At 52.7% G+C, this 18952-nt stretch overlaps 6 protein-coding genes across 6 annotated transcripts; 2 read left to right on the top strand and 4 right to left on the bottom strand.

Annotated features, from left to right (window-relative positions):
• Positions 1–176: 176 nt before the first annotated feature.
• J4E79_006159 (uncharacterized protein) lies at positions 177–3530 on the bottom strand (the record flags this gene model as incomplete). Its single annotated transcript, XM_049355031.1, has 3 exons — positions 177–2695; positions 2910–3116; positions 3302–3530. 3 exons carry the CDS (start codon positions 3528–3530, stop codon positions 177–179), a joined length of 2955 nt encoding a protein of 984 aa, XP_049210427.1.
• A 272-nt stretch (positions 3531–3802) lies between these two features.
• J4E79_006158 (uncharacterized protein) lies at positions 3803–5108 on the bottom strand (the record flags this gene model as incomplete). The annotated part of the gene is made up of 6 exons (XM_049355030.1): positions 3803–4122; positions 4173–4303; positions 4355–4681; positions 4740–4839; positions 4914–5034; positions 5085–5108. 6 exons carry the CDS (start codon positions 5106–5108, stop codon positions 3803–3805), a joined length of 1023 nt encoding a protein of 340 aa, XP_049210426.1.
• Positions 5109–7236: 2128 nt separating this feature from the next.
• Positions 7237–8351, top strand: J4E79_006157 (uncharacterized protein; the record flags this gene model as incomplete). Its single annotated transcript, XM_049355029.1, has 4 exons — positions 7237–7594; positions 7642–7759; positions 7809–7873; positions 7927–8351. The coding sequence occupies 4 exons, from the start codon at positions 7237–7239 to the stop codon at positions 8349–8351; spliced, it is 966 nt and encodes a 321-aa protein (XP_049210425.1).
• Positions 8352–8794: 443 nt separating this feature from the next.
• J4E79_006156 (uncharacterized protein) lies at positions 8795–14162 on the bottom strand (the record flags this gene model as incomplete). The annotated part of the gene is made up of 4 exons (XM_049355028.1): positions 8795–9838; positions 9892–11349; positions 11421–13265; positions 13314–14162. The coding sequence occupies 4 exons, from the start codon at positions 14160–14162 to the stop codon at positions 8795–8797; spliced, it is 5196 nt and encodes a 1731-aa protein (XP_049210424.1).
• A 211-nt stretch (positions 14163–14373) lies between these two features.
• On the top strand, positions 14374–15021 carry J4E79_006155 (uncharacterized protein; the record flags this gene model as incomplete). The annotated part of the gene is made up of 1 exon (XM_049355027.1): positions 14374–15021. One exon carries the CDS (start codon positions 14374–14376, stop codon positions 15019–15021), a length of 648 nt encoding a protein of 215 aa, XP_049210423.1.
• A 1071-nt stretch (positions 15022–16092) lies between these two features.
• On the bottom strand, positions 16093–17953 carry J4E79_006154 (uncharacterized protein; the record flags this gene model as incomplete). Its single annotated transcript, XM_049355026.1, has 5 exons — positions 16093–16557; positions 16605–16946; positions 17005–17240; positions 17296–17683; positions 17735–17953. The coding sequence occupies 5 exons, from the start codon at positions 17951–17953 to the stop codon at positions 16093–16095; spliced, it is 1650 nt and encodes a 549-aa protein (XP_049210422.1).
• Positions 17954–18952: the final 999 nt, after the last annotated feature.

Raw genomic sequence — 18952 nt, 5'->3', positions numbered from 1 at the left:
ATGTCTGCCTAAGATCTGAGGACCATGACTCATAATGACTTCATTCTAATGGTATATCTTGTCGTTGCAGCTATGATAATTGATAGCTTTAGGATGCTCGTACCATGAGCGAGGACAACGAACACTGATAATGCCATGTTCAGGTAAGTTGCCTTACTGAACGTATGAGCCCATCCTCATACTTTCGACCATTTCAACAAGACTGCCGCCAGCACTACCGGCAGTACACTGACCAACTCTCCCAACCCAGCAAACTCAGGCGGTATCCTTGCATGCACGAAAGCGCCCGCGCCCAACAGAACCGCAAAAGTATTGTAAACGAAGCTCCATCCAAAGTTGAATGCAACCCTATGTATGGCCTTTCTACTCACATTGATGATAGTCAACACACCCGAAAGGCTAGGACGGACGAGCACAACATCGGCAGCGGATTGCGCGATATCAGTTCCGCTCGAGACATGGACGCCGATCGTAGCTTGAGCAAGAGCAACGGCGTCGTTCGTGCCGTCGCCTACGAACATGACGATCGGCTTCCGGGATTTGCCAGTTGATGGTGTTGTAGAAGGTGTTGCGAGCAGATCCTTGATGTACGTCTGCTTGTCCGCCGGCGAGCAACGAGAGCGGACGGTGTGTTCCGAGACGTTGAGCTGCGCGGCAATGGCTTTGACAGCGCCGTCGTCATCGCCAGATAGAATGTGGACATTGATATCGCTGCGTCGGAGATGGTCAATAGTAGAGGCTGCATCAGGTCGTAGCGTGTCTTGTAGACCGAAAACGGCTACGAGCGCGTTGTCGACGGTGAAGCAAACCGTGGTGAGGCCTTCGGACAGCATGGAACGGACGCGCGGATCGTCGGACAGCTCGAGCCATCTCGAGTTACCGGCGCGCAGCTTCTGGCCATCAACCGTTCCTTCAACACCTTTACCAGTCACGACTTTAGCATCCGGTACCGTTGAAGCAGACACTCCCTGCGACGCGAGATGTGTGGCGATGGCTGCCGAGACGGGATGCTTAATGTTCTGCAGCAGACCCAGCAAGAGAGCCTTCGCTTCCCCGCCCACCTCCGCATACTCCTCCCGCACCACTGCCAGCTTCCCTGCCGTCAACGTACCAGTCTTGTCGAACACTACATCCGTGGTTTTGTATGCGACTTCGATGCTGCCCGCTGTCTTGAAGACTACACCGCGTTTCGCCGCGACACCGGATGCGATGACGATGACCATGGGGACCGCGAGGCCGATGGCGCAGGGGCATGAGACGATCAAGACTGTGATGGCATATGTGATCGCTTCGATGGTCGCTTCGGAGCCTGATTGATGCCGTACGGCAACGCCGATGGCGACCCAGATGACGAACGTGATAATTGTCAGGGCGACTACGACGGGAACGAAGTAGCTGGCTACGGTATCGGCAATCTCTTGGATCTTGGGCTTGGAAAGCTTTGCTTCGTCAACCATGCCTGCAATAGTCGTGATGGTGTTGTCGCCAGGTAATCGGGTGAGGCGCACGGTGAGCGTTCCGCTTCCGTTGATTGTACCAGCGATGACAGGAGACCTGGCGTGCTTCTCTACGGGTTGGGCTTCGCCTGTCAACATCGACTCGTCGATCTCAGAAGAGCCGGAGATGACGGTACCGTCCGTGGGGATGCGCGAGTCTGGTGCAACCTTGAAAGTATCTCCGTATTGCAGCAGCCTGGCATCGATCTCTCGCTCTTCTGCGTCGTCGACTAGTATGGCCGTAGGAGTTTGCAGGGAACGGATGCTGATGGACTCTGCCGCCTTTTGGCGTGCCAGCGACGCCACCCAACGACCGACCATGATAAGAGTGACCAGCAGTGTACTCGTCTCGAAGAACTCGCCCGTCGATAGAGGTTTTCCACTGACCAAAAAGCCAAAGGAAACAACCGAGAAGATGTACGCGGCGCTTGTACTCAGGACGATGAGCAGATCCATCTCAATGACATTTGAGAAGACTAAAGCCTTGAGAGCCTTCGGATAGAAAGGTCCGGCAATTACAACTTGGACGATAGTTGCAAGTGCAAGCGACGCAGAGCCATACGCGATCTCGCGCTCGGGAAGAGGAGCCCATGCCATGACCAACACGGGAATAGTCAAGATGGCAGAAAGCAATGTCAACAAGCCCATGTTGCGGACGTGTCTGCTACCAGCTTCCAAGGAAGAATCGGGACACGGTGGTGCAAGTTGCAGCGACTGGCTCCACTCGTCGCTCATCAAATCCCTCGCCCCTATTATCTTCGCATCGTAGTCCACGCGTATAGTTTGTTTGCCCAGGCGACGCACATCCAGCACTCCCTCCGGCCACTGTCCATTGACCAAAGCTGAAGGGTCGCCCGAGCAGACGAGATCCAGACTACAGCCTTGATTCGACACAATCTCGCATTTGAATTCGGTTGTGCGGTGCAGGTGTTTGACGACATCGTCGGCGGTCGCGAGGTTGGTGTTGATGTCTAGCTCGACGCGCGCGAGGACGAGGCTGGTCTGCAGTTTGCTGACGTAGTTCAGACTGCCGAGGGTTCGCTGGAGTTTTGTCTCGCATCCTGTGCAGGTCATGCCTGAGACGCTGATGGCCACGTGTTCGCGTACGACGCCGCCTTTTTCGATGTCGGTGTTGTCGCCTGCTATCTCGGTGGTGTTCACCACAGCCGCTTTCTTGTTGCTGCAGCATTTCGACGCGCCTTTCGGGGGACAGCAAGATGCTGGTTGGGGGTTGGAACACTCCTTGGGTGCCGGCGTGCAGCAGGAGGACTTCGGTGGGGATATGGCAGTCTTCACACCGTCATTGTTATCGATTGCGCAACAGCTGCTGGTACAGGTTTCTCCAGAGATGCTATTGCTATCGATCCCGCAGCAATCATCTTTGGTCTTGCCAATGCATGAAGTTGGTGCAACCGTTTTGTTCGTGCTGCTGCTGCCACACCCTCTTGTCTCGGATTTCACCGGCGTAGACGATGTACAGCATGAGGCCGTCGGCTTTGGTTTCGCGGGTGCCGACGATGAGCAACATGAGCCTTTCGGCTTCGAGGCTACAATTTCCGATGGTGAACCGCAGGAGCCTGTCGGCTTTTGCTCTTCGGGTGCTGATGAAGAGCAGCAAGACTTGGATGCTTTCGAATCTTGAAGAGCTGATGGTTCACAGCATGAGCTGGATGGCGTTATGTTCTCAGATGCCGATGTTGAGCAGCACGACATGCTCAGCTTAGCCTCTTCCGCTGGCTGTGTCGAAGCACAAGGCGATTTCGCTTCTTTCGATTGCGGAGTTGTTGAAGATGAGCAGCACGAACTCTTTGGCTTTGTCGTCGCATCCTCGGGAGTGTTGACGCTAGCGCGAGAGGCAGTAGGCTCAGAACTAGAAGAAGCGAGTGTTGCATTCACTCCGGGCTGGCTAGTCGCCGTCGCGCTGCTCGATGTCTCTGTTGACTGCTCAACGGTGGCTGTAGAAGCGACATCTGAATTCGCGGTAGATGTCGCTGCCGCATTCTTAGGGCCACAGCAACCTCCTCCGCACGCCATGGTGAAGTGGTTGGTTGTTAAGGTGAGTTATCGAAGAGGTTTCGCGGTAGAAATTACGATCTGGAGAGTTGGAAGGCACAATGCTTACCTTAATACATGAACTAGTCCGAGATAGTGAATTCGATAGGTCACCGCTTTACTGTCGATAGGTCACCGCTTCGGCCTACGTCGGCAACCTCAAAGCAACGCAACTTAGCAGAAGGGAGGTAAGGTATACAACTTTTATTCTTTTTACAAGCTTCTGAAGCGATTTCATCTCCGCCGATGAAGACTCATACTAGCTCGCATTCGATCAAGCTCTCTTGCGAGTGCTTCACGGTCCAGACACGAACGATCTTCAATCCAAGTTCCGGCGACTCCAACAGCTGGCTCCATTGAGAATACGTGCGCTCCTTCGAAGAGAAAAGGGTGATCATCATCATATCCAAAGCAGTGGCTTGCCAGTCCGCGCCCGTGTCCGGAATGACGTTTTCGTTGATAAGCAGTTTGCTGTAGCCTTTCTTCATGGCGCCAGCAACTTGCTTCAAGATGCTCTTACACACGTCGTCGGGCCAGTCGTGCAACACGGAGTGCATGTAGTATGCTTTCGCTGCTGGGGGTTGATTAGCGTCTGACGGGTAGCTCTGCAGCTGCCAGACGTACCTTTCAATGGTTGCTCAGTGTGAAAGTCATACTCCATACGTTCGATGCTGGGATCCAGTCGCTCAATTCCATCGATGACGGAAGGTCGATCCTGCAATACAAGCCGGCCGGGTACTTGAGGGTACTTCGATCTAAATGTGTCGTAAGCATACGTATCTGGACTAAGCCTTGTGGCAGCATACCTGAATTCTTGGATGTCCTGACCGTAACCGCCGCCGATGTCTACCAACAGGACAGCGTCTTTAGAGTTGTCCATACCGTCTATCAGCTGCTCCTGCACAGGGTAGAAGTTCGAGTCCATCCAACTTGGTCGACCCTGACGATAGCCACCCATGTGGTTGTTGAATTGCTGACCCAGGGGTGGGTGTGTATCCAGATACCGGAACATGTCAAGCTCAGTATTGAAAGCAAACTGATACGGCCCATTGGTTATGTCTGAGGTGAGCTGGTAATCGTTCTTCTGCAAGTACTCCGAGAACTTGCTGCAAGACTGGTGGGCTCCACCGCCACTGATTTGATCAGCACAGGACTCAGTTTAGCAACGTCTCAAGCACCGAGGACACTTACAGGGCTGGATAGCCATCTCCGATGATAGGGATAGTCAATGCCTTCGAGAAGTTTGTTGCCATGTATTCATCACTGTCGGTCTCGGTGATGTAACCCATGGCTGCAATGTGCCTCATCAAGCGAGCTACCAGTGTAAGCGAGGTTGCGGAACGATTCGCTAGTATGCAAGCTTACCCAACAGTTCGCGAGGCTTTCCAAGCTTGTTCGCAATGTCGTCCACCTTCATTGGCTTGTCTCCAAGTACACCAAACACACCTGCATTATAGCAGGTGGTGATGGCGGTATGGCAGCCGGGCTAGTGACACCACTTAGACATAGAAACCTCTACACAGATCTAGCACATACCTGGGCCCAGTTCTGCTCGATCATGGTTTCACGGGGGGTCTGCAGCGCTCTAACTAGCGCTTTAGCCTGCGAAAGCATTGCCATGCGAGTGTCATTGTGATCAACAGAGGGTTTGCCCCCGAATTCCGACAGCTTCTCCAGTAGGCATGGAACGGCGCTTGGGTCGTTCGCACGCACTGCAATGCCGAGATCGACCAGCATGGTTGCAAAGTTCTGACACGTTCAAAAGTAACGAGCAAGGGGTAAGAGGAAAGTAATTGGGCGGTAAAACGGGTTGAAGGTGAAAGGATTCACGGCACTGCTGGATGTACAGCTGATACGTTGCGTCCTTATAACTGCAAGTCAATTCCTTCAGTCCAACTCCCGAGTCTCCACAGAGATGGACAGCAGCATTGCCGGTGTGGTCAGCGGCTTGCGACTCATGGCGGCGTGTTATCAGACGGGAAGGATGTTTTGGCAACAGCAGGCGAGAAGAATACCCTGAGGCGGAAAACGGCGCAGCATGACAAGCTTCAACTGAAGGACGATGAACCCGCGGAGCATTCACACCCAAGTCAGTGGGCCTGACTTCCACTTCAATACCATCGTCCGTCTTGGCACTCGAATGATGGCCTGCTGGAGAACAGCCCCCACTTGAAGGACCCCTGATCAGCTATAACCAACATTTGTAAAGGTGATCCTTCGTAAATAGAGCAGGCTTGCAGTTGCAATCTAGGATCCCATCGCTCGACTTACTCATTGGAACGTTCTGATCATTCCATGAGCTCTAAAATGGAATGAGACGAACACCAATAGAATTTCGCGATCCCTTGTAAAGGGGAGCCGTTGTCGCGAGTGGTGTGAGTGTGGGGAATGGGGCTCGAAAAGAGTCAGTGGCAGGCCGAAACCCCCACACGGCCCGTGGCTTTGGACCCGAAAGAGCGGCTGAGCGGCAAGCCGGCTAAACAGCCACATTAGTGCGGCATCGGCAACGCAACCGTCGCTAAGTGGAGACCAATCAGCTCATCCAGGCACCACAAATAGTCACTCCATCGATGATCCTACAGCTGCTGTGAGACACACCCTGTAGAAGGATGTGAAGGATGTATGTGGGCAGATGCGGCGTAGTCTTCGTGAGTATAGAATGAGAAGATTGGAATGCCCAAGGCAACACAGATTTCCATATCAGTTGCTTCTCTTGTCGCTTCCCAAGATCATGTTATCGACTCCCGCAGACGGGACGCCCGTTGATCAATCGATGACCCGAGCGGACTGCCTGACAACGTCCTTCACCCCTGTCATTGGTAGGACATCTGCTTACCGCTGGCTGAGCAAGTTGGCGACAGGAGCAGATACCTTGTCCACCGGAAGTCAGAGAGACCCATGCGCGAATGCATATCTGAGCTGCTTTCGTAGACCTTACTTCAAGGCTGTATGCAGTCTATTAGAAGACATTTCTGACCGGAATGGCTATGATTGGGTTGGGCCACCCGTTCAGTCGATTCTTTTGACGGGCCTATGCATCCGATGTACGTGCGAGCACGTGTGGGCCTGGCGTCGCCCGCGCTGCATGGCAATGATTACTCTCGCGCTTCCCAGTTCAGAAGATAGTCCGTAGACTGACACACGATCGTCATCTTTCTGAAAAAGTACAGTCGTTCCGGAAACCATGCCCGGCACCAGGGGCGGTGCGAACTTCTGAAAGCTCCCAGGTCTAAGCCGCATCGCTACATGACGAAACTGCGCACGAACTCTTACGACCCCTGGTGTTGGTGGTCAGAGGGCGATAATGCTTTTGCAGGCATGCGCAGGGGATAAGCAGAGAGTCTGATGTTCAGTCGAGCTTATATCAAACTGAACCTAGGCTCCAGCACTGTAACTTCTTCCTCATCATCTGGTTCCCCACCTAACCTTGTTGCAATATGGCAGTATCGCAAGATCTTTCCGAAGGCTTTGCCCAACAAACTAAGGGTCCAACGGTTTTGGCAGTATGCATCTCATTGACGACGGTAGCGACTGTTTTCGTTGCGGCCAGACTCTATGTTAGAGTCAAAATTCTATCAAGACTAGGCCTCGACGACTGGCTGATCATATTGTCGATGGTACGTACTTTCTTCATAATGTTCTCACTAGCTCAGCATGCTGAGGCGTCGTATAGATATGTGGCTACATCATGCTTGGCCTCACGATAGCAGCCGTACAAGCTGGAAACGGACGACATTTCTCCGTACTCAACGACGAGCAAAGATCTGGTGCTATATTGTACACCCTTGCGGGCTTCCCTCCCGGTATATTCTCGTTCGGAATCCCCAAGCTGGCCGTGGTCGCTCTCCTGACGAGAATCACCAACCCTAGCCGGAAACATAGGATATTCCTGTGGGTCATGACCGGTGGCTGTTTGTTGATTCTGTTTGGCTGTGTCATCATCATCTTCGCACAGTGTACGCCGTCTCGGTCGCAGTGGGACTTCTCCGTCCAGGGTACTTGCTGGAGCCCATGGATTCTGATCTACTACGCCATCGTAGCTGGAAGTAAGTTCACAGCCAGTAAACCTAGTACATGACTGACCGTTGCGAAGCCATCTCCGCCGTCGTGGACCTCTACCTCGCGATATATCCCGCCGTTGTTCTGTATGGACTACAAATCAACCTCAAGAAGAAGATAGCCTTGAGTGCCGCGCTGGGACTGGGTTCTATGTAAGCTTGCGTATGCTTGTCTTGGAACTTCCGCTCACACTTGAAACAGTGCGGCAGCCGTAGCTGTGTACAAGTCGACTCGACTTCCAGCGCTTGCGAGCCCTGACTTCAGCTGTGAGTAGACCCGCATGCGGTGTTGAATCAGCCATGCTGATAACGCGATACAGACGATACGGCGGACATCACTATCTGGACCAGTATCGAGGGAAACTCTATCATTATCGGCGCCTGCATACCGACTTTGCAGCCATTATTCGACCGCATCTTTGGCCGGGGAATCTTTGGTAGCTCACGCGGTGAACAAGGTCCAAGTGGATACAGATCGCGTAGTCGGTCAGGTGTGAAGCTCGCTACAATCGGGAGCAAGACTCTTCGGTCAGCCAAGCAGCATGGGAAGTCGGGCGTATCTGAAACAACCCTGGGCCACGATAGCCAGGACAGTATCTTGAGCCCGGGCTTTCGGAATGGTAGCGAGGAGAGTAAAGTGGAGCCAAACTCTGGCATTACGCGAACGCAACACTTGACAGTCGAGTACGAGGATGTCACCGAGCAGACGAGGCCGAGTTATAGTCCTTGTGACACACGAAGATAGAAGTAATATGGGGCCTTCGCAGTAATCCGATGATTCGTCCCGTCGGGACTGGGACCTTGCAAAGACAAGCCGGGGGAACACTTGGAAGGATTCGCATGCTTGAACAAAGTGCAGGCACAGCGAAGCATGAGGCTCAACGTTGAGGCGCGGCACGGGGATGAGGTGGTCATTGCAACACGGGTGAACTTGGTTGCGGCAATGGGAATGGAACGGCACGTTTGGCCGGCATGATTGCCGATGCCGCGTCGGGTTCCCGGCTGCCATTGTGGGTCGTCTCGAATTGCCTTATGTAATGGATGCATTAGAAGTGCATTGCTGCATCGCGTGCAAGTCATGAACATTTGCAACTTGACAGGTAACAGTCCCGAGGATAGCGGTCGGCGGCTATGATCCGAGACCGAGGCTTTCGATATGGAGGACAAAGTGATGTGCGACACTGTACATCAGTGAGTGGAACCACTGTCCTCGGCCTGAGCTGGCAACTCCACAACCTCGCACCGCTCTAGTAATCTCCTCCAAACCAGCTTGCTATCGTCTACAGTCTCCGCTGCCCCTACACCTGTCAACGTGTTTTTGTGCCCAACCAACACAACACCAGCTTTCGCCCTTGTCATGACCACATTCAGCCGTCGCATGTCATCCAGAAATCCCAAAGCGTAATGAGCGTTGCACCGAACGGTTACAAACACGATGACGTCAGCCTCACGACCCTGGAAGCTATCGATGGAGTAGACTTCAGCATTCGGAATTGTTGTTGTAAGCAGAGTCTTCTGACGAGTGTACGGTGTCAATATTGCGATAGTAGGGGTTTCGATGGAGTCCTTTGGGGTTGCAGTCGAGCCACTAGATGCCGGTGATGCCTTCAGAAGCTGAATGATACGTTTGCAGACGTCGCCTTGGCCAGCATTCGACTTGGATTGCTGGAAAAGGTCTTCGGGTGCAGCGCATTCAACCCAAACCATACGATTTGTCTTGGGCCAGGGAAAGAGCGAAGGAGACAGTGGACGCGCGTTGTCAGCTACAGCAGTATGGAGTTTACTGTCGTAGAACTCGGAGGAGCTGAAATCGCAGATGGAGCGGTGCATGCGATACTGCATGTCGAGCATGACCTTTGCGACGCCTTCTCTTGGTGCTAGATTATAATGGCGTTCAAAGAGTGAGACGTCATAACCGGTTACCACAGCAGTTTGTTGAACCGTGGCGCGAAGCTGGACATGATCTCCAACTAATATCGCACGCGAACACCCTTTGACAAGAGGCACCAGGCTTGCGGGCTCAGTAAGCTGTGAGGCTTCGTCAATGATAACGACATCGAAAGCCTCATTACGAAGCAAACCTAATGCAGCTCCAGTGCACGTAGTAAACACGAGACGGGCCTCTTTGATCCGCTTTTGCGCCTCACGCCTAGCTGGGAAGTTCGCGCTTAGGTCTTTGCCGACCATGGCGTCACACGTGTACGTACGTAAGTCCTGATCGACTTTGGAAAGCTTTTTATGATGTGAGTAAAATCATTAACTGTGTGTGAGGTGACCGCACTTACCTGCGTCGATACCCGAACAGGGACAATGCCACCATTCTTTGCTTCAGAGTAGGCCACGAACCTCCTCAGCATGTTATCCACTGCATTATGCGTTGGCGCAGTAACGAGGAATCGTAATTTGGGTAGTTTTTCCAGCAGCTGGGTAATAATGACGACAATTGTATGGGTCTTTCCTGTACCCGGAGGGCCCCAGATGAACGTCAATGAATGTTTCATCGAAGCAGCGAGCGCTGCGTTCTGACTTCCGTTCAGCGATGGGGCGACGGTCACCGGTAGCTCGATGCCGATCGACTTATCTTGTTTTGACGGAGGAAGACCGAGAAGCATCGCGTAGATGGCACTACAGGTTTCGCGCTCGGTGTAGAAAGCAGTTACAGCGTCGAAAGAGGTCTTGCTTGTAACAAAAGATCCACACTGCGTAACACTCCAGGCGCACTTGCCAAGGTACGATGGCGGATGATGAAGGCACCGAAATGCAACCTTGCCTGGTTCAGCTGATGACACAACAGCATCCATCGAGAAGAGCCTTGCGATAACATCATTCTGCGGTGGATCGGATGCTGTAAGATGAACGTGATCGCCAGCTTTGAGCAATCCATTCAAGGAAGAGTCGATACGAAGTGTGCCCTTGACCATTGCGTAGCCGTCGCTATGGCCATCCAGGCGCAGCTCGAGAAACTCTCGCGACTTTTGCTCGCGAGCACTAGACGCTTCATCTACATGGTCAAGCGCGATGCCGAACAACGATGACGTGAATTGCCGAATTGCAGTCGGCCGTCCTACTAGAAGCCGCGAGCTTTCAGGCTCCAACACCCCAAGAAGAAGATCCAAGGCCGTTTCGGAAGAGCGGACCGTAAGCGAAATGAGCTCCACGATGTCGGCGAACTCTCTCAACGAGATGCACTTCACTTCTTGCAACAGGATTTGGATTGGATGCCGGATGAAAGTACCCATCTCCTCCGACAAAAGGACGAGATGTCTCAGTAGACTAAAGGCCATATGGATAAGGTGTTCGTCCAACGAGGACCTGTGAGTCTCCCACGTTTGAGAGTGGAAGAATGCGGGTATCAGGTACACCGCATTCGGTAGGAAGTCGAGGAGAGTCGACGTTACGATCGTCCGGTCTAGCGAGAGGGCGGAGCTTGCTTCAAAAGCAAGAACATGCGAGAACGTGTCCAAAAGCATCTTCTTTTCACCATGGTCGTTGAGCAAACCAAGTATGGTCGACAGGTCTGACACAGACTTCAGTTTTTGGAGGTGAGCAAAGTCTTTGTCGCGAACCACGGCAACTACTGTCTCGGGGTAGTCTGCCCAGTCTTTAGAACTCAATCTGGGAATATCGTAGTTCTTGTTCGGTTTCTCAAATAGCGGTAAGACTTCATCAGTGTCAACGAAGGTAAGCCACTCGTCAAGCACCCGCATTGAGTTGATGTCTCTGTTACTGATGACATATATTTCCTAAATGTTATCAGTTTCACGGCAACTGTATAAGTCCGGCATAGAGAGCGTCAACCTACCGCACCCAATACCCCATTTTGCTGCACCTTGCCGATATGCTGCTGAAGTCCTCGACCAACTTTGTCCAAAGCAATGCTAGCTTTGCAGTCAAAGTTGACTCCGTCGCGCACAGTAGTCTCGCGTGCTCTGCGTTTGTCTCCTTTGTTTTTCTCATTTCGATAGAGCGAATCGTCAGCCTGAGGACGCCTCAGAAAGATCCATGTGTTACTTCGCTGACGTTCGTACAATTGAAACATATGCTCATCGCAAAACAGCCTGTAATTGACCTTGGTTGGTAGCATTTTGTAGTTTGGTGAATGTAGGCCTTGTGAGTGGGGGAAAGCGAAGACTACGACGCCGGTGTCGACTTGAACTTCGCTTGCTCTTTCAACCTTTTTTGGTACGTATATCGCAACGCTCAGACGTTCATCCACCGTCAAGATGATGAGTTTCTTGTGGAAGATTTCCAAGGCCTGAGAGACGGTAGGCAAGAATCTTTGCATACGGTCGGTGGACGATCTGAAGACCGGCTTCCAGTGCAGGTGCGGCTGATCTAGGCGAAACTTGCTCACCTCGTCAGGCGTGACGAGTTCTGACTGGAGAAGCCCGTTCCGTACCAAACTCGGCGCAGTTGCAGACGGTGGAAGGCAGCTAAGAAACCATATTTGCTGCTCATCGCTCAAAGCACTGAAATCGAGATGGTGACTGTATTCGAGGATGTCTTCACCGCTATGCTTACACCAACGCAGTAGAAGATGCAGTAATTCGAATTCAGACATCGCCATCTTGTCTCGTGCGAGGAAGAGCTCCATCACGTCGACTTCATCGCAGTCGATGGGTCGTGTGTTGTCAGCCTGAAGAATGAGCTGGGTGCAAGCATCATGCAGAACATCCAAGATGAAGGGAGCGACGGTATGTTTAGGTTCAGACGGATCCTCTAACTTCGTGAATTCCTTGAGGTCGTCAGGAATCCGGATGTGGTTTCCATCGACGCATTGAGAAAACAACCGATTGAGTTGTTGACATTGCGGGCTCATGGCATGACCGAGGCGCGCCCATCTCATGTAGAGATTTTTGACTTTCCCCAGGGACGCACTGGTGTATCGGGCAAAGTACTCCGCTCGGGCGTCACCGGTCACTTCGCCGAAAGTTACAAGTTCATTGCCTCCTGGGTACTGGGCGGGCTGTGCCATCGTTCGTGGAATGATATCTGGATCCCAAGTCACAAAGACTAGATAGACATTAGCGAGTTCGAGACAGATGCATACAAGAGGTTTACATTTGTCCCCATCGAGATCACCGCCTGACATGAGATCAGCGCTTGGCCTGCTCCCTTCAGTTGAGAACACGATGCAGTCGACTAGATGAGCAAACTCCGGGATATCTACTGCCTTGAATTTCTGGAGATCGCCTGGATGCAGGCATGGATTTCTCGTTACCATCACCTCGGTGTTAATGATGGTATGCGCTCGCCCGTCAACATCAGTTATCCGCACAAAGCATTCACCTTCTCTGAGCTTTCCCGGGTGACCATTCTTGCTATTTGGGTCGCAAACACCGAAGAGAAGCCGTGAGCGGCGGATCAGAATCCGACATCGTTGTTCGTCTCGTTTGTTCAGCATCTTGGTGTACTCTTCTCGAATCATCCTTCCTAAGAGCGTGTGGACAGATCCAATGCCTTCTAATAGAAGTCTCTCTGCTAGATCGAGTCTGCCACTGTATGAGAGATACTGGAAGGCTGCTCCAGGATTACCTTGGCTAACGTTATTGAGGAAGTGCAGATGCTGCTGCTGCTTGTCGAGAAGGATATCCTCCGAAATACCCAACGTATGCAAGAGCACCACCACCTCATCGTTTAGGCTACCATAGACGTAAGGCTAAGTCCAGTCAGCTCAGTAGACCAAGAGACGATTTGGAAATCTAACCTTGGAATAGTCTACGACTGCGAAACTGTGATCGGACGCATCCTTGAACTTCCTCATAGATTCTCGAAACTGTACCTGTTCCTTACCCTGAAGGGTAGGGTCTAAGGTCAATACGCCCTTGTATCCACGATATCGAATTTGGAATACGGACGGTAGGTAGCGCTGATTGCGAAATATTATGTTGCGTCTCTGGGCCAGTTGTCGAGCAAGTTGAAGAGATATCAGACCACATCCGTCGGTGAAAACGTAATCATCGCGTTTGACGTCGTCGATGTCTCTGCAGCGTTCCGGGGGGAGATCAAGCGCGGCCTCTGCGCTAGAGAAAAGCAACCCAATTCGTTTTGCTTTCTTGCCTACTGACTTGAGTTTCGAGAGATCACCCATAGCTTCGATCTTGGCAGAGATGTCTTCTTTCGATGCGCCATACATGAAGCAAGATCTGGACTTCGTTTGGCTGTTTGAATGACCAAAGAAGTGGTAGTGAATCCCATTGAGTACAACGCCAGTGGTGAGTAGTCTTGTGACGTAATCGCCGTTCTCTCTGCCAGTGGCTACGCGTGGTGGGTCATCTGGCGACTTTGAAGGCCAACGCAAGCGGAAGTCCGCCAGCGAAAGAAGGAGGAGTCTGTCCAAAGGCTCTTTGCGTGTAACACGGTTGGAGGGCGCGCTTTCAAACCGCAGGACGATCTCCTGCACCGTTCCCGAAGAAACAAGGGAAAAGCACTTGACAAGTCCAGCCGCGTTTGTCTGCCTGGCCTGCGGGAGGTTGGCAACTGTGTAATTCCAGGATGTGATCTCTGGATCGAAATCACGCGAGAGCACGACGCGAAAAGTTCGCAAGCTGCTCATTGTTGTGATGGAGAGGAGTGCGCCGCAGTGTTGCAGAAAGAGAGTGGCTTGATGCGGGGTCTACACAGACGAAAGTCTTCGTGATTCGTGAAGGATTGCGTTTGCTTGTGCGACGTTACACCGAACTACCCAAAGCGGCAAAACAAGACTTACCGTAAGAACAACGTCCGCCTTGACTTCTGACTCTTCCCCAGCACTCACCACAGACATAATGGCGAATGAGGCAGCCCTCAGTCGCTGTCTTTACATTATCGGCGCCCAATGTACCGGCAAGACGACGCTCGTGAACGCACTCGAAGACGCGTTTCGTCAACGTGACACAGCCCTTGCAGTTACAGAGGCAGCCTTGAGGCCGGTGATCATCCGGGAGGTCGCGCGCAAAGTGTTACACGACAAGCATTTCAGCCGCGAGGACATCACTGCATCGCCGTCCCGATCCTTGCAACTGCAGAAGCACATCCTCGACGCGCAATTCGAAGCCGAACAGGCTGCCATCGGTCTTGACACGCCGCCGACCACATGGTATATCTCCGATCGCTCCGGTCTCGATCCTATCATATACGCGCAACTGTTCGTGGGCGAAGGAGCGGCAGGCGAGATGCTCGCATCGGCAAAGTGGAAGGAACTCGAGCGGCGCATGAAGGCGGGCGTTGTGGTGCTATGCGAAGCTGGCTGTAGTTGGCTTGCCGACGACGGGACGCGATTGATGCCAGACGGGACGGAGGCGTGGATGCGCATCGACGACGCGTTCCGAAAGCAGCTTGCCGGTCGGGGCATCCATTACACGCTAGTACCCAGTCACGTGGTCAGTCTCCAGGCTCGCGTGCAATTGGTACAGGAGTGTTTGAGAAGCTCATAGCAGCCCCAAAGGCTTGTGAGCAATATCTGTACATGTAACTACGCTGTCGTGCGGTTATCTCTTTCGCTCTCACGTGCATCCTCTCATGTGGCTTCCATGGTTAGCGTGGTTTCCCTTAAGGGGGCGGACGCTTCCTCCAACAACAATCAACCAGCAACACACGATACTGATACCTCAAGCTGAGCCCAGCCGCTATACTCGTAAACGCCACTGACGCATCTCGGTCACCTTGGTCCACATGCCAGTTGCGATGATCTCACGTACAAGGCCCGCCTGGCTCGCGAAGCCGTGTGCCCATTCGCTCCGCAGTTGCGCGCGCAACGATGGCGACGAGTTCAATTGAAGGTTTCGATCAAAGGAACTATTTAACACGGTGACAGCGATGGTGGTATCCGACTTGTTCAAAGGTCCGCACCAAGTTGTAGGTTTCCGTCTAGGAAGCGACGTCTGTCTTGGGTAAACCAGCTACGATAGCAGGAAGTAGCGACCAAGACTGAACAGCATGCCAGAACTGTCCAGGATATTAGCCTCATGCGTCTCTGGGAGGTACCGCAGTCGCGCAAACAGCAACACCGCAGCAAGCACGACGCCACGGATTGTGAGACCTGTGTAGAGTTCCGTCGCTAACTCCCCTCTGCAAGCGCTCCACGCACTACCGGTTTCTCTCAAGACTACATGCTGCTGGACCGATTCAGCTAAACGTTAGCCCTAGGTGTCATTCAGATCGCTGCTCACCAGGAACACAAGAATCCCTCCCACACCCGCATCATAAGTCGGCCGACCTGCGATGGGCGATCCTACGTGAGGAGGTCTTCCTGCACTACCGCCCCCGAGCGCGAAGAGAGAGGAGGCGACCAGAAAGATTAGCTGGCGTCTGAATACTCTCGCGATATCCCCGAACAGGAGCTTTGGGACCTACGAATTGACGACAAACTCGACATCGATATCGAACACGAAGCGCAAACCAGTATGTTCGCCCGGCAGGCGTCTGTAGCAAAGGCTCAAATCAATACAGCGACGGCTGTCGGATTTACACCGGATGAGGATCAACAGAGGATATCTTTATTCTATCTACACACTTGACGGCCTGCGTCGCACCCGGATCTTCCCACCATGCAACGGAAGTTTTAGCCACACAGTATCCAACGGTTTCGGCCTGACCGCCATGTGCTCAACGTCATAGTTCAACAGCATGTGCGCAATGAAGACCTTCATCTCATTCAAGGCAAAGAATCGCCCAGGGCAGGCGTGTCGGCCGAACCCGAACCCGAGGAAAGCATCGTCAAGCGTAGCAGTCGACTTGCCCTTCCGCTCGTTTGTGTCCGCTTTAGCAGCCTCAAGGTCGTCTTTGGTTGCAAAGTTGTCGACGATGCTAGTCACATTGTTCGGGTCTGCAAACCGGAACGCATTGAAGCTGCGTGCTTGGGGATAGATACTCTCGTCATAGTGGATTGGCTCCATTGGAACCGCGATCATGGTACCTTGAGGCACATGAACGTTGGAAACTGGGAGACGAATGCCTTCGGGGTGAACGACCTGCACTTTGTTAATACCAGTCCTTTAATACTTGTTGGCATACATACTGTTCGCGGAAGTCCGACAATGGCGAACGGATTAAGTCTCATTGATTCACGGATCATTGAATCGATGAGCTTCAAATCCCGCACCGCATCGCGCGTCCATACACCACCAGACTTGGCGAGCACGGATGCAGCTTCATCTCGCAGAGCATCAACATACCCCATTGCCGGATCCGAGCTGAAGAGGTCCAGGATGACGTTCTGCACAGTGAAGCTGGTCGAATGAAGGGATATATCGTTGACCAACAAGAGCCGATGCGCCACTCGCTTCGGCTCCAACTGCCCTGCATCTCCCTTTGCGGCTGCGGCGTAGCACTCATCGATAAGCCATTGGAGACCATCTTTCTGGGACCGGGTAAGTATGTTGATGCGCAGCTCGTTAATGCAAGGGGCGGAATCCTACCGGTGGTGTCCACCCGCACTTCGGGTCAGCCTTGAAACGGGCAGTAGCGTTCAATCTCTCTGTCACAAAAGGCAAGCAGCCCTTCATTGCTTTTCTGCGCAAGTACCAGCAAGTCGATCCTACAAGAAAGCCAGTCACTGGCTTGAGCGGCTTAGGGGATGCGTTGATAAGCATAGCGCCGGCAAAGATGCTCATTGCATGATCTCTAAGATCGTTCAAGAACTGTTCATCACGGCCTGCGACACTATCAGCGCTTGCGCATCTTCCAACCAGGCACCCCGAGCGACTTACACAGCGGCGCGCCGCAAAAGGCGCCGTTACTTGCACCAGCGATCAACTTCAAGCAAGCATCCCATACTGCGACTTCCTTCCACTCTGTGTCGCCTTTCCCTCCCCACCAACGCTCGAAGCCTCTGTCAAGTTCGTCGGCCATCAGCGGCGTCAAATGCTCGAGATTCCGCGTAATCTGATGACGCACGACGTTGATCTGGAAGTCATTGTCGGCTACTTCTTTGTCCCAGACTGTCCATTTCGTTTGGATAGTCTCACTCTGCGTCGCGTGGATATCGAGCGTAGACTCTGGCAGTGAGTAGACCTTCTTGATCAGACGAGGTGGAAGGATTATCATCGCTCCTCTGTCGATGCTAGGTAAGATGAAAGGGCTGTTTACGCTGGCAAACTAGAAGATTAAGGATGAGTAGATTTCTACTGATATCGAAGACTATCATACCTTGCGATACCCTTCAAACGCCCAGTCCTGGGTCTTCCGGATAGACTTCAAGGTCGCCCACACCCATTCAAACCATCCTTTCTGGAGGCCCACGACTGGCAGCTCCTCCCAATGCTTGGACTCTGGCTTTCCGAAAAACAATGCCCGAATCGCGTGGTAGACTAAGAACAGAACCGACAAAGGCACGAGGGCCTGTGTGGGCGTGATGATGAGCTCCATGCTTAAGCTAATCAGATCATAGGAACAACGAAGAGCACTCGACACTCCAAACACTTAAAGTATGCTGATGCCAATGGACTGCCAGTGACAGGAAACGTCCCGCCGCTCAGCTCTCCTCGGAAGCCCTCTGCATTAGGCTGTACATCTATTGGGCTGTTTGCACGAGCAAGGATTTGATGCAGCAGGTAGGTAACAGCCGGATCCTCCCAACAAGCTAGCACTGTGCTCTGCATGCATCGATGTCGATGTTGCAAACGCGGCTACCGACCTGTACATTCTGCCGAATATACTGTTAATTGCGGCGCTCACCGAGACGGCCGAGCCAATGATCGCAAAGCAGCAAGCTCGAATTTGCAATCGATAGGCCTCCCGCGACACTTGTTACTAGCGTGACTGAGCGGGTCATCGAACGGCATGATTTTCAGGGTAGTACCTAGGGAGTTGCTCCGGTATTGCAGCATGCAATGCACCCACCGCGTACTACTCACATTGCAGTAGCTGCCATCTTTTGAGGAAGGTTGTACGACAGTGCGTCAACCGCGCGGCTCCACACACGGCTCGGGTCGGCAGACTTCCACATCAGGAATAGGCGTGGGGTCTCTCAAAGCAAGATCACAAATGTCTCGTCTTTCAGTGGCTTGGTTTGGTTTTGCATGTGACCGGAGAATCAACGTCGAATTATGACTTCAACTAAAAGATATTGCGTGGAAACAGAAGCAGGACCATTGGCTATAAGATCATGCAAGAGTACAGCTGAGTTGCGACTTTAGTCGCAGCACACCACTACGACTGCGATTGCTCGCTCGAGCAACCTCGACCAAGAAGAGATGCGTCATGTGGCGCGATTTGTACAGATGTTCGACTGGATCTCGAATTCTGGTGGAGAAAGACATTGGTTGCCAGTCGCCATCTTCCCCCCGCGTACACGTATGCGGATGCTATGTGCGCGCTAGTCGGTCGCTTCTCAAGCGGTGCCCGGATACAAAGTCGGTCTGAGCT

Source organism: Alternaria viburni (assembly GCF_023758015.1).
Source record: "Alternaria viburni strain BMP 2772 chromosome Unknown scaffold_12, whole genome shotgun sequence".
Lineage (NCBI taxonomy): Eukaryota > Fungi > Ascomycota > Dothideomycetes > Pleosporales > Pleosporaceae > Alternaria > Alternaria viburni.
The sequence above is the reverse complement of the archived record's forward strand: the minus strand, read 5'-3'. Positions and strand labels throughout refer to the sequence as shown.